The 13,175-nt window shown below is 42.2% G+C and overlaps 2 protein-coding genes across 4 annotated transcripts; both read right to left on the bottom strand.

The window, feature by feature from the left end:
• Positions 1–1,426: 1,426 nt before the first annotated feature.
• On the bottom strand, positions 1,427–6,383 carry LOC125902644 (probable G-protein coupled receptor 148). 3 transcript variants are annotated; one of them, XM_049599160.1, is made up of 3 exons: positions 6,245–6,383; positions 5,815–5,932; positions 1,427–3,985 (listed from the first exon to the last, which is right to left on the bottom strand). In XM_049599160.1, exon 3 carries the CDS (start codon positions 3,901–3,903, stop codon positions 2,941–2,943), a length of 963 nt encoding a protein of 320 aa, XP_049455117.1. In that variant the 5' UTR covers positions 3,904–3,985; positions 5,815–5,932; positions 6,245–6,383; the 3' UTR covers positions 1,427–2,940. The 3 variants fall into 3 exon arrangements, with proteins under 3 accessions (XP_049455117.1, XP_049455118.1, XP_049455116.1); XM_049599161.1 differs by lacking the exon at positions 5,815–5,932; XM_049599159.1 differs by having other exon boundaries at positions 5,815–6,383.
• A 1,516-nt stretch (positions 6,384–7,899) lies between these two features.
• On the bottom strand, positions 7,900–12,509 carry mterf4 (mitochondrial transcription termination factor 4). The gene is made up of 4 exons (XM_049599158.1): positions 12,454–12,509; positions 11,701–12,130; positions 11,400–11,584; positions 7,900–8,364 (listed from the first exon to the last, which is right to left on the bottom strand). The coding sequence occupies exons 1-4, from the start codon at positions 12,478–12,480 to the stop codon at positions 7,972–7,974; spliced, it is 1,035 nt and encodes a 344-aa protein (XP_049455115.1). The 5' UTR covers positions 12,481–12,509; the 3' UTR covers positions 7,900–7,971.
• Between the last annotated feature and the right edge of the window lie 666 nt (positions 12,510–13,175).

Consider the following 13,175-nt stretch of genomic DNA (forward strand, 5'->3'; position numbering starts at 1 on the left):
CATCTGATTACAGGTGCTGGTGGTACGTATTATATATACTCATTGGCCACTTTATTAGGCACACCTTGCTTGTACCAGGTTGGTTGCAGGTTTTTCCTTCAGAGCTGCCTTAATTCTTTCTGACACAGATTCAACAAGTTGCTGGAAACATTCCTCTGAGATTTTGGTCCATGTTGACATGATGACATCACACAGTTGCACTGTATCAAATGATTCTGTGGTCATGTAGATTTTCAATAATGCATTAGGTAGAAAAAGATTTCCGTACTCTTACATCTATAATAATAATAATAATTATAATAATACATTTTATTTAAGGGCGCCTTTCATGGCACTCAAGGTCACCTTACAAAAGTACAGAAGTGCATAAAAACAGGGATAAAAACAAACAATAAAATACAATGGACAGTGCAAAGATCAGACGGAGTATGAGAGTTTGAACAGATGGGTTTTCAGTCTGATTTTAAAGAGGGGTAAGGAGTCTGTGTTGCGGAGGTCAGGGGGGAGGGAGTTCCAAAACAGAGGAGCCGAGCGGCTGAATGCTCGGCCCCCCATGGTGACGAGGCGAGCAGAGGGAACAGAGAGATGGATGGAGGAAGAGGATCGGAGGGTACGGGTAGGTACAGAGATATTAATGAGGTCAGAAAGGTATGGAGGGGCAAGACTGTGGATGGCTCTGTATGTATGGAGTAGGATTTTGTATTGAATGCGGTATGTGATGGGGAGCCAGAGGAGCTGCTGCAGGATGCAGTGTTTCACTTTATTGTTGAGCTTTCGGTCTATTACACCTTCATCAGAGCAGACATATGCATACATATTATTATTATTATTCCTGCAAGGCAACATAATTAATGTTATATTCTACAAACACGCTTTTTACAGAAAATAATATCTTTGGATGTTACCCTCATCAACTGTGTGTAACTGTAATTTAATTACATTTTTTTTCTCTGACACTATGTCTATTTTGTAATTAATCTATGTAGCTATACACCGTATTTGTGTCTGTGTCTGCTGTCTTTGTCCTTTAAGTCACAGGGCCACCACTTATCAGACCATGAATGCAGAGCAGGACCACTCACAGTCACAGGTCTCTGTCCCTGAAGTCACACAGGTGCAGTGAACGGGCTTTTGTCACCAACAGTAAAACAAACCAACTGGAACATCCAGCAGTTTAGACACATCAGCAGCTGCACAAGGCAGGTTGTTTTGGGCACCTGCTGTACAAGTTCACCAGGACAACAAGTAGTCAGAGAAAACCACAAGGAAGACTCTCAAGATAACTGAGCTTCACTGCCAAGAGCAAACATGTCCAATAAAAACGAGGTAATCAATCAAACAGAAGAGAATCAGACATGTTTTATGGTGCCATGGAAACTGATACAAAAATGAGGAAACAATAAATGTGATATTTGTGTGTATCTGATCCACCTACAAATGTAGACAGGCTGGCAGTGAGCGAGGCTCAGTGGCTCGATAACAAGCAAACACGCTTGAATTTGCCGCAGGAAAAAGTCATGACGCAGCCCCGTGGACAGACAAATGTGTCCCTCTGCTGTTGAGTGGTTGTACCGGTTGATGACACACCGCAGACACAAAGATAAGTCCCTGCAGCAAGGATGTCTGACTCATCACTATCCACCACACCTTCCTAAACGAGGGAAGGTGTTCTGTCAGTCAGCCAGTTGTTAATGATCTTGGACAGCCAGATTTAGACAAACACGGCTGTGAGGGCAAATGGAGTAAAGTGCTTGGTTACAACAGTATGATCATAAACCTGAGGCTTAGTGTCACGTTCTGCGCAGCTTTTACATTACATAATGAGGGTAAAATACACATATGGGTTGCACAGTTTATTTATTTTTTAAATCATGGGATTAAAGACGCCTCAACACTGAGACATAAACTTAGAGTGCAAGCATATTCTCATTCGGATCCACACATGCATTAAACTAGCTCTCATTACACACACAACACGCACGATGGCAGGTGGCGGGGGTGTTGGATCACTAATTCACTGTAACCATGATATGTGTTATTTAGAAGAAAATGAGGCTCGCTGAGGTGATGCAATGGAAAACATGGACAGGGCAGTAACCAGGGCTGTAGCTACCACTGGGAACACAGGGGGCATGTCCTCAGTATTGTTTCTGGGAATATGGGGAGTTTAACGAGCTGAGGAGGAGTTTACGCTCTAAATTTAGACACAAATTACACATGGTGTTTTAGAGTCACTATTTTTACATTTGCTGCTGTAAAGCCAAAAAAAGAAAGATAAAATAAAGGGATTTTAGGGTTACTTGGACATAGAATTTAGACAATATACACCAATAAACAATATATTTTAAAGGTCCTATTTTATGCTCATTTTAAGTTCATGCCTGCATTTTTGGTTTCTGCTTGAAAAATTTTCACGCTTTAATGTTCAAAAAACACTTTATTTTCCTCAAACTGTCTGCCTGAATATACCTGTATTCACCCTCTGTCTGAAACGCCCGTTTTATTACCTGCCTCTTTAAGCCCCCACTGATAAAAACAGCCCGGCATGCTCTGATTGGTTAGTGTTCACATCACAACTTCCCAGAAGTCCTGACAGCTCATTCAAAGGCACAGTTTCTGAATACAGACTTGATGCATTTCTCTGTGGACTGAGCGTTTTGACACTTTAACAATATTTATATAGCACCTATACCTGCTCTATAATAAAAAGAAGACACGGATATCAGATTTTTTTTTATGATATGGGACCCTTAAATGAATGTAGAAAATGTGGAAATAGAAAAATAGACTCTTTTTGATGGCTAGTCAAAATAAAATTGCACTTGGGGGATCTGAACTCATCCTGGCTACTGTCCTTACAGTTACAACAGAAAATATGTGCATCACAAATAAATCCATTGGAGACATTTTGATAAATAGACAGTCTGTAAGTGTCTTCTTTTAACCTGTGATCTGGCCGAGTCTCCTGTGCTGTTTCAGCAGCTGCATCAGAGTGTCAGAGAGCTCCCTGTACCGCAGCCCATACAGGTATGGAGCAAACGCTCTGGGCAGCAACATGAGAATACACATATTGATTGTGCTGATCCACACACGAACATCCTGACTTATGTCTTTCCTTGGAAACAGGGAGAGCTCCAGAGTGAAAACAAAGCCGGGGACAAAGTAGAGCAAAAGAAGAACCCCGTGAGCCAGCAGCGTAACCCGGGCCCTGGAGAAGCGGTTCTGCCAGATGCCTTGGGTCCTTGTTACCATGTAGAGCCGAATGTAGCAGTATAAAATGAGTATAGTACAGATGAGTGCAGTGATGAAGAAGTAGATGTGGATCTGATCTCTGTTCTGGCCCTCAATGAGGCCGAGGGAGATGAGGACCAGGCACACAGCTCCCGTCTCATGAGGAGTCACCCTCTTCACCTCCATTATGATCACCAAGGTGAACGGGTACATGGCTGCCAGCAGCCACACCCCCACCAGAATACGGCGGATGCGGGCTGGTGGAAGAATGTCATGGTAACGGAGAGGCCAGCGAACCGCAGCGTAGGTGTCGACCACCATGAGGGTGACTGTGAGGATGGCACAGCAGTAGACGGTGACAGTGACGGCTGTGATCAGCTCACACACCAGCCAGTAGAATCGAGCTTTGGCAGCATTACATATCACCATAGTTAGGTTGAGGATGAGGAAGAGGATGTCTGCTGTCAGGGTGTTGGCCACCAGAACGTAACGTGTCTCCTGACGCAAGGCACGGGACAGAAAAATGGACGTCAGGAGAATGGGGTTTGCCACCAAGGTGGCCAGAGTGATGACTGTAGCAGGGATGATAAACAAATTTAGGTTCCACTTCCGTATACACTCCTCCCAGTCCTGTGTGATGTTTGAAATGGAAATCAACATTGATGAGGTCATTTTGTCTTCTGAGGAATGGAGGCACAGATGCTCTGACTGAGGTGTGTTTTATGATGTGTTGACTACTTCCTCCAGCAACTTCCTGTTAATGAAAAGACCATAAATTAATATCAGCAGAGCGGACCACGTAAAAAAAGAAGCACGTTAATGCATCCAAATACACAGTCTAGTGCAGTGATGGTTCTAGGGTCTACAGGGTCTAGATTTCTCCTTGGTCCACAAAGGTGAATGTATTCGTCATACTTGTGCTTGGCCATGTCGTTGAGCTAGTTTGCTGTCTCTGTTAAGTGGCAGTCTGTTTGTCAGTCACACTACAGCAGGATACGGCACTTCAAAATGAAATCTCTGTGCCGAAAATTCACTGTACTCCAAAATAAAGTGTGGTTGTTTTTTTTTTACAAACTTCACACATTTGCAAGTCACTTGCGGTCCATTCAGAATGGACCCGTGACCCACCAGTTGGGAACCACTGGTCTACTGTATGAGTAGTGAGACTACTTTACATATATTTTTCATATAATTATAACCAAATTAACTGCTGTGAGAAAAGAAGTAACAGTAACTGAAATATGAAAAATGAAATATGGTCTTTAAACTATATCTCTCAAGGTGTTCATACCCATCAAACACATTCTCACTCCGACCTCGTCACAGACTGATGTTTGGTCATGGACTTTCCATGTCCACATATGACGTGAAAGGTACCCTGGGTGTGTTGGTTGTTGAGGGTCTGGGACAGCGTGTCAAGTTCTGCCTGTTACATGCATTGTCTTCTTTCAAAATACACTTCCATTTTCACAGGACATTCACCATTTACATACCACCATACAGTCTCTTTAAAAATAAAAGCACTCATTCAGTATAACACCAAGAATTGACTTTTTCCTTCAACAACAAACACATGTGGTTGAGTTTAGGCAAAAAGAACAGGGTTTGGCTTTAGAATCTTACGGGACATGAATACCACTCTCACGGGTGAAAGTCAGTGTTTCTTGGACCCATCCATCACCCCTCCCGCCCAGTTGGACTTTTGCTGCCTTAACTTTCGTCCCTGTCCTGCTGTGTTTCCCCCTGACACCGCCAGTCACTATTAAACTATAACGTCAACCAGCCGTGCATCATCCCAACGTTAAAGAATGCCTTTTTTTGTTGGTTTTGTGACGCCACAAGACAACTTCTGCAAAGGCGTATGTTTGTTTTAACATTGGGTTTGACACATTAATATAGCTCCAACAGAAATTTTGAGCGTTAAACACTTACTTTTTCTGCATTCTGGTGAATTTTTCTGCATCAATTTATGGTGTAAATTTCCTTAATTTTGTCAAACTAAAATCCCTATGTACATGTTTTTACTGGGGGGGGTGGGGTGGGGGGGGTGGGGGCCCTCCCACAAAACCTAAACACAGTCCTAAAAGTTCCCTCTTTGCTTTTTATAGCCCAGGCTGGATTAGTTCAGTCAACACCATTATGAAAATGAAAAGCCAATATTCAAATATGAACACACAGTAGAAGACTTAGCCGCTTGTGTTTTATGTTGCCAAACAAAACAAATGCAAATGAACAAGCTGAAGTTATCTGTTGTTAAGTCAATGCAAGCTGTATTACAAAATACACATTAAAATTTTATATTTTAAAAATTAACAATCAACTGCAGCTGCAGTTTGAGTGGAACATAATTTTTGGAACTTAATATACATAAATTTCCCGACACTCTTGGGTTGGCATCAGTATTAAAAGCTAAAATGAAAATTTTAATAATGCAAACATAATTATGCCACTGCCACCCCTCTGCACAAATGCCGACAAACACTAGAGACTGAAACAGATAATCGCTTGGTTCTATTTCTGTGTCTTTGTGAGAACACACACACATCGACAAATTATTGATTGACCAAAGGTAGGTTTTCTTACCTGATGTCCCGGAGAGAAAAACCTCTCTGTGTTGCACATACATTAGGACTTTTCCCTTCTATAAATCAATGGATGTTTTGTACGACTGGTCTCACACGCTGGCCTTATCTGATGTACTCTGTTGACTCGCACAGATAATATACTGTAAGGGATGGAGAAAGCTACAGCCACTTGTCAGTCACATAGTTACAGGGTGGAGCTTTTATCCTCTTCGCTGCTTCTCATGCTGTCACTTCTTCCATGTTTTATATCCAAGAAGTTTTAAGTGGCTTGATTCAAGAAAGCCATTTGAAAACCATCTTGTTTAAATTGACTAAATTCACATTTTCATCTTACTGGAATTTACACCAATCATCAAGGATGTCAAACTCTAATTGCTTTAAAGGGACAGTTCACCCCCAAAATCAAAAATACATGTTTGTCCTCTTACCTGTAGTGCTGTTTATCAGTCTAGATTATTTTGGTGTGAGTTGCTGAGTGTTGGAGATATCAGCTGTAGAGATATCTGCCTTCTCTCCAATATAATGGAACTAGATGGCACTCGGCCTGTGGTGCTCAAAGCGGCAACAAAATATACATTTGAAAAACTCAGCAGCAATGTCTCTTTCCAGAAATCATGACCTGGTGATTCAAAATAATCCACAGACCTTGTTGTGAGCAGTTTCATATAGGAACTATTTTCCTTCTACAGAGCTACACCTGCAAATCATATCATCGCGCAGGAGGAAGCGTGCATTTACTGCTAGCTTACCTAGCACCACTAAGCTAGCTAACGTTAGCGCTCTCACAAGCATGAACCCACACACCTCCTTCTGCGTGGTGATAAGCTTGGCAAATTTAGCTTGGTAAAAAGAAAATAGTTCCTATATGAAACTGCTCACAACAAGGTCACCATGCAGAAGGAAGTGTGCAACTACTCATGGACAAGAGGCTCGAGCTCATGACAGTGCAGGATATAAACATTACTGCTGCCCTTCTTGGCTGAGCTGTAACATTAGCTAGCTCGGTGGTGCAAGGTGAGCAAGCAGAAAATGTACTCTTCCTTCTACATGGTGATACGGTCGGCGGGTGTAGTTTGTTAAAGAGAAAATAGTTCCTACATGAAACTGCTCACAACAAGGTCTGTGGATTATCTTGAGTAACAGGTCATGATTTCTGGAAAGAGACATTGCTGTTGAGTTTTTCAAATGTATTTTTTGAGTGCCACCTAGTTCTGTTATATTGGAGAGAGAGCAGACATCTCTACAGCCGATATCTCCAACATCTGACTATTCTCTACTCGCAGGGGCAGCAGGCTGAGCAAAGTGCCCCAGACGTCCCTTTCCCTAACAACACTTTCCAGCTCCTCCTGGGGGACTCTGACGTGTTCCCAGGCCAGATGAGATATGTAATCCCTCCAGTGTGTTCTGGGTCTGCCCCGGGGCCTCCTACCAGTGGGACGTGCCCAGAACACCTCCAACGGGAGGCACCCAGGAGGCATCCTGATTAGATGCCCGAACCACCTCAACTGACTCCTTTCCACGCAAAGGAGCAGTGGCTCTACTCTGAGCTCCCTCCGGATGTCCGAGCTCCTCACCCTATCTCTAAGACTGAGCCCAGCCACCCCACGGGGGAAACTCATTTCGGCTGTTTGTACCCATGACCTCATTCTTTCGGTCACTACCCAGAGCTCGGTCACCAAAAGGAAAAATATGAATTTTTGATTTTGGGCTTGATTGTCGCTTCAGCTTGTGTTGAGTCACTTAAGGAAAGTCAAAAGCTTTTCGACCATGAAAAGAATATATGTAAGAAAATATTCACCACGTTCCAATCCAACAAGTGTGACTCATCCATATATTGGTCATCTATCAATCTAACCACACTGACGTCACCACATTTTGCGCATTGACGCTGTCACTTAATGAACACAGAACCTCAAATCAAAAGAGGCCACTTGGTTCCAATCTGTTACCACAATGGGCACAAAAGAGAACAAGCTAGGTAACGATACCTGCGACATTGTTTCCCATGTGTTTTAGATAAGAATTTTCTAAAGCACTTCATGACAAATCTGAGTTCAACAACCTGATGAAAGGACACATTTTATTAGTTTATCACCATCAGATTTTCTTATCATGTAATTCCTCCTTCAAACCCAGTCCTTCCCATAGTGTTCTGTCATTTCTTTCTCCTCCTCTTCCTGTATCCATCTCTCCCTCTACTCTCCTCATCGTCTTCAACTTCCTCTTCCTCGCCACCGTCACTATCAGCTTCAACGGTGCCCCAGTGCTTCTCCTCTTCCTGCCATTCTCTTGCCATCAGTCTCTTAAATACATCGTACTCCTCCGCTGACGCATTGGCAACATGTTGGAGGAAGGTGTCCTCGTCAGCGCTGAGGATGCTCTCCAGTTTGGGGTTGATGATGAGCGTCTGTCCCTTCTTGTCTGGGGTCTGATACAGGCCCCTGCGCTCCAGAAAACAGTGTCGACAGCGCACCTCGTCCAGAGTGAAACGGAACAACCTGCACTTCGCCATCTCCGCCTGTTTGACACCCATTCGGAAGTAGACATACTGTGGAGAGATGAGTTAATACATGCTGTTAGAAACCAGAAAGTAAGATGTAACTTAACATGGCTATACGGCATATATCAGATTATTTATAATAATAACAACTTTATTTGTAGAGCACTTTTTGAGCTGCTTTCCAATGTGCAGAAATATAAGCATATCCATACGCCTTTAATTAATATACCTGTAAGCATGCATACATATACACATGGCTGCAAATACATACACTCCCATACATACAATAAACCCATCAACTGTCAGGAGAGGCCAGTCTGTAAAAGTAAGTTTTCAGACGAGATTTAAAGACATGAACGAAGACATGAAAGGCTGTTCCAAAGCCGAGAGACAAGAACTGAAAAGGCTCGACCACCCTTTGTCTTTAACCTGGACTCTGGGACAGTTAGAAGACCCAGACTAGCAGACCTCAGTTATATACTCTGGTGCCAGATCACTGAGAGCCTTGTATGTAGTTAAAAGAACTTTAAAAGGGATTCTAAAAAGAGACTAGAGGCCAAAGCAGGGAAGCCAAAATAGGCGTCCTGTTCTGGTCAAGTGTCTAGCTGCTGAATTTTAAACGATTTGGAGCTGGTGTACAGGTGAAAAAAGACGTTACAGTAATCAATGTTAGTGGCTAAATAATCAGTTTCACAGTTAATAGCAGCACAAAACCTGAAATGAACCTTTCTTACAACACTGATCTATTCACGGCCACAGTTGCAAAAGGATGTGGAGTTCAGTTATGACCACCAGAGGGAGTATTGTAGCAGTGTCCCAACTCCATACTGCACAGTGTGTTCAGAAAATGTAAAGGCGGCCTATACGAATGGGGACATCTGGCCCAGACGCCACCTCTGAGCGGCCCAGCATTCATAAATCTGATATACCAATATAACTGAAATATGTTAACTACATTTAGTGCTCTGAAGTAGCTGACGATAGAACCATCTCGCTTCCCTCTCATCTCAGTTGAGTTACAGATGCTCAGTACCAACTAGGCAGGCTCGATGGATCGGTATATCGACACTGCCAGTTATATTGTTCACAAATCAGCTTTCTTCTCATGCTGTGACTCAGTTATGACCACACTAATAGCTGTCCTCTCCTAAAGCTTTTCCTTGACCTCGATGGTAAACGTCATGAGGTGACGTGAGGTGAGGTGAGGTTTGTGTGTTTGTGTGTGAGGCAGAGAGGGAGGTAAATACTGGAAGAGAGAGATAGTGTTTTATTGGTTATTTTTATTGCCACCTGTTATGGTTTTGTGAATTGACGGCATTAATAGCTCTTTTCTTGTTTTGTTTCTGCGCTATGTGACGTGCCTGTGTCAGATATGTGACCGTCACTTCTTTATTTTGACAGTGAAACAATGAGCATTGCTATTTTTCACTACGTTCATCTGTATGTTTAAAATTTGACATTACCAAAAGCTAAAAAAAAATTCTTTTTAAATCCAGCCCGATTAAATTTGTAACTGAATAGCTCTGACGTTGAGTGTTTACGCTGGAAAAAAAAAAAAAATAAGCATGGATATTAAAAATGTTTAGCTCTGAGTGTGCTGTTAATGGACACCATTGTCCTACAACACAAGGAAATTAATGAGCTGCTCCCGGCTGGATAGAAATCAAATTGTGGATGGTGGTGAAACAGCTGCTGGTACACGGCATGAATAAATACTGTCTGTCTGTGAAGTGTGTAGCAGAGGCTGACAACGGTCAGCATTTGTCTTAAATCATTTCCTGTTAGAGCACAGCGATGTTGATTTCTTGTGTACTAAATAGAAAAGTAAATAGTGTACACTGTATGTAATTACTGTCTGGTTTGAATTGGGACACAGTCTATGTGAACAGCGAGGGTGTTGTCTTTTACAGCTGTGACCTTTGATGTGATGTTTGGTCAAGTTTTGAGGAAGTCAATAAATCTGCAGTCGACCATGAGAACAGTACTTTATACATTGGGAGCTGTTGCCTGACTGAAGAGCTATTGAACTTCTTTATAGTTCAATTAGCCCTGCAACTAATGTTTATTTATGTTGATTTTTTATATCCTTCTTTTTCTTTAACTTTGATGACTATGGCTCATAAAAATAAAGAATCCAGTATCTCAAAATATTAGAATATTATGTACACAATCAAAAAAAAAAAAAAAAAAAAAAAAAAGAATTTATAATACAGAGATGTCGACCGTCTGAAAAGTATGTTCATTTATGCACCTAATACTTGGTCAGGCCTCCTTTTGCATGAGTTACTGCATCAGTGCGACATGACATAGAGGCCATCAGCCTGTGGCACTGCTGAGGTGTTATAGAAGCCCAGGCTGCTCTGATAGCAGCCCTCAGCTCATCTGTCTTGTTGAGTCTGGTGTCTCTCATCTTCCTCCTGACCTGAGCCGCATAGATTGTCTGTGTGGTTCAGGTCACGGGAGTAGCAGTAAGGACGCATTCACACTGGAATACACTGGCTTACAGTGGGAAATGCAAACGGACTATCCAGTGAACTAAAGAGAGGAAGTGATGTAGAGCGCAATGCATTTTGGTGCTTAGTGTTTTTGTGGTGACCAAGCAGGCTGAAGGGGATGGATTTCCGTTTTTGGATGAGCCGGGTTTTCTTCTTCCTCATGCTTTTTTTCTTCCTGGTCAGTGGTTGTTTTTGGGCAACACCGTCCCCAAACGATCAGCTGTTGTAATTGCGTGAAGTTGTCTAGGTGTTTTGGTCCGCTTTAAAAAGTGCAGTGTGAAAGTGAACCAAACCAAATGAAGGTGTGAAATTTTTCGGCATTCCCCGCCAAACTGAACCGAGTCCCCCGCACTATCCTGGTGTGAATGCACCCAAAGAGATTAAAGGCTCAGGAAACCTTTGCAGGTGAGTTAATTGGCTGATTAGAGCTCTTCTCAAGACTCTGTGAGCCTGGAATAAATACAATTTTCCATTCTGACATAACAGAGAAGAAATATTCAACTTTTTCACAGTATCCTAATTCATTGAGATGCACCTGTGTGTCTATAAAACTGCCTCATTCCTCTCTTGTCTTGTTTACATGCTGACCTGAAACTTGTACTCCAGCTGATCCATGTTCTCCAGTACGACTGCCGGAGTATCTCTGAGGATGTCTGTGACCTGCTGGACGGTAAACAGGCACTTCTCCCTGAGGAACATCACCACACTTTTTACTGTCTTCACAGGCACAGTGAGGATCTGGGGATAATAGGACACCACTCTCTGGAGGCTGCCTGAAGGGAGGTATAAGGAGAAATACTGGTTTTACATTCACAGGAAGCATCTCATTAATATTGAGTACTTCGACAATGTTTTGATGAACTATACTGCACGGTGATCACAATCTCACCTTCAACTAAACCCAGTTTCCGCAAGTTGGCTATGCGCTGCTGAAGCTGCAATTCTTTGACAGTGTACAGCTCGGGACATTTCTCCAGCAGCTTCAGCACAGTGGAGGGACTGAGGCCCAAGACAAACAGAGCTGTGAGAGTTGACAGAGCATGTTTGGCAGCATTTCCTCCTCGGAGTTTGGACACGGCTTCACAGATCTGCTCTGCCTGGGTGTCTGTGAATCCCATATCCAGCAGGGAGTGTGGGGTCAGTTCTGCCACTGGCTTACAGGGGAGGTCATGGTTGTGTTGCGTTGGCTGCAGAGTGCTCTGGCTGGTGGGGGAACAGAACAGTCTGCACCCAGTGCACAGAGGATGGAGGTGGCTTCTCCCAAACCGAAGTGGGTTGAAGACAGAGGAGGGGGGATTTCTCACAATCCACCTGAGAGCCTGTAGAAAATAAATAATGGTTATGATACACAAACGGCACTTAAGTTATGTCCCCGTTCATAGTGAACAGTCTAAACAGCACAACTGTTATGGCTGTAGAGCAACTGCGAGAAGTTAGCAGAAGATAGACTAATAAACCAGCTGTGCTATCGTTAGCATGTTAGCAAACATGAAGGTTATAGCGGACGCTTACAGGCAGTTAGTCGCTTCTTCGACATTTTTAAGCACGCAGCTCATTAAATTAAATATTCAACAATGTAATAATTGTACTTTAAGTTAAAAAAAATAAACAAACTGTCATATTAGGTAGCATTTTGATTCACCTGACGCGCAGCAACTCGAGTACCCATGCTTGTCCGTCGTACATATACTTCCGTCTTTCAGCCTGAACAGACAGTAGAGGACAAAGGTTCCGCTTACAGGAAACACAGGAAAAACAAAAATTAGACTTTTGAATTTCTCTTTAGACGGACACTAACCATCAAAGAGGAGACGAGACGTTTTATTTTTTAATGTCAACGTGTTTTTAAACATGGAATTTCTCTGTATCCTCCAACGAATGTGTTAATTCATTTTCTTTTCATTTCTGAGCAAATGGACAAGAATGATCAACTTATTTTTCACATGAATTCATGAGAATATTTAAGTGAAATGCAATCAGTCAGTTCCAGTAATTTGCATAGTCAAAACAGTGTAATAATAATAATAATAATAATAATAATAATAATAATAATAATAATATATGGTAGGGGTGGGGTGTCTTATGCATAGTCTTCATTTATGGTTTGAGTTGTAGTGATTGTTTTAGTCAGCAGAAAATAATTGTTTCTTGCTGCTTTCTTTGAAGCTTTAACATATATTAAAAAGCTCAGAAACACCTTGTCTTATCTATGTTTATACAACAATCTGCTCATTTATATGTGAATAAACCTGCACTTTATAGGGTAGAATATTACTGATTAAGCATTTTAACTCAAGTTTACAAACAGTATTTACAGCAAAGTTTCCCCCAAATTTCAGACAAATTAATCAACTTTAAGAGTTT

The sequence above is a fragment of the Epinephelus fuscoguttatus genome, linkage group LG15 (genome assembly GCF_011397635.1).
Source record: "Epinephelus fuscoguttatus linkage group LG15, E.fuscoguttatus.final_Chr_v1".
In the NCBI taxonomy this organism is placed as follows: domain Eukaryota; kingdom Metazoa; phylum Chordata; class Actinopteri; order Perciformes; family Serranidae; genus Epinephelus; species Epinephelus fuscoguttatus.

What these genes read in the sequence shown, in the direction of transcription:
- LOC125902644 (XM_049599161.1), bottom strand. Translation starts at nt 3,903, where the DNA reads ATGACCTCATCAATGTTGATTTCCATTTCAAACATCACACAGGACTGG.
- mterf4 (XM_049599158.1), bottom strand. Translation starts at nt 12,480, where the DNA reads ATGGGTACTCGAGTTGCTGCGCGTCAG. An exon ending in CTCGAGTTGCTGCGCGTCAG is followed by an intron (nt 12,131 to 12,453) that starts GTGAATCAAAAT and finishes TATTTTCTACAG; the next exon opens with GCTCTCAGGTGGATTGTGAG. An exon ending in GAAACTGGGTTTAGTTGAAG is followed by an intron (nt 11,585 to 11,700) that starts GTGAGATTGTGA and finishes ACCTCCCTTCAG; the next exon opens with GCAGCCTCCAGAGAGTGGTG.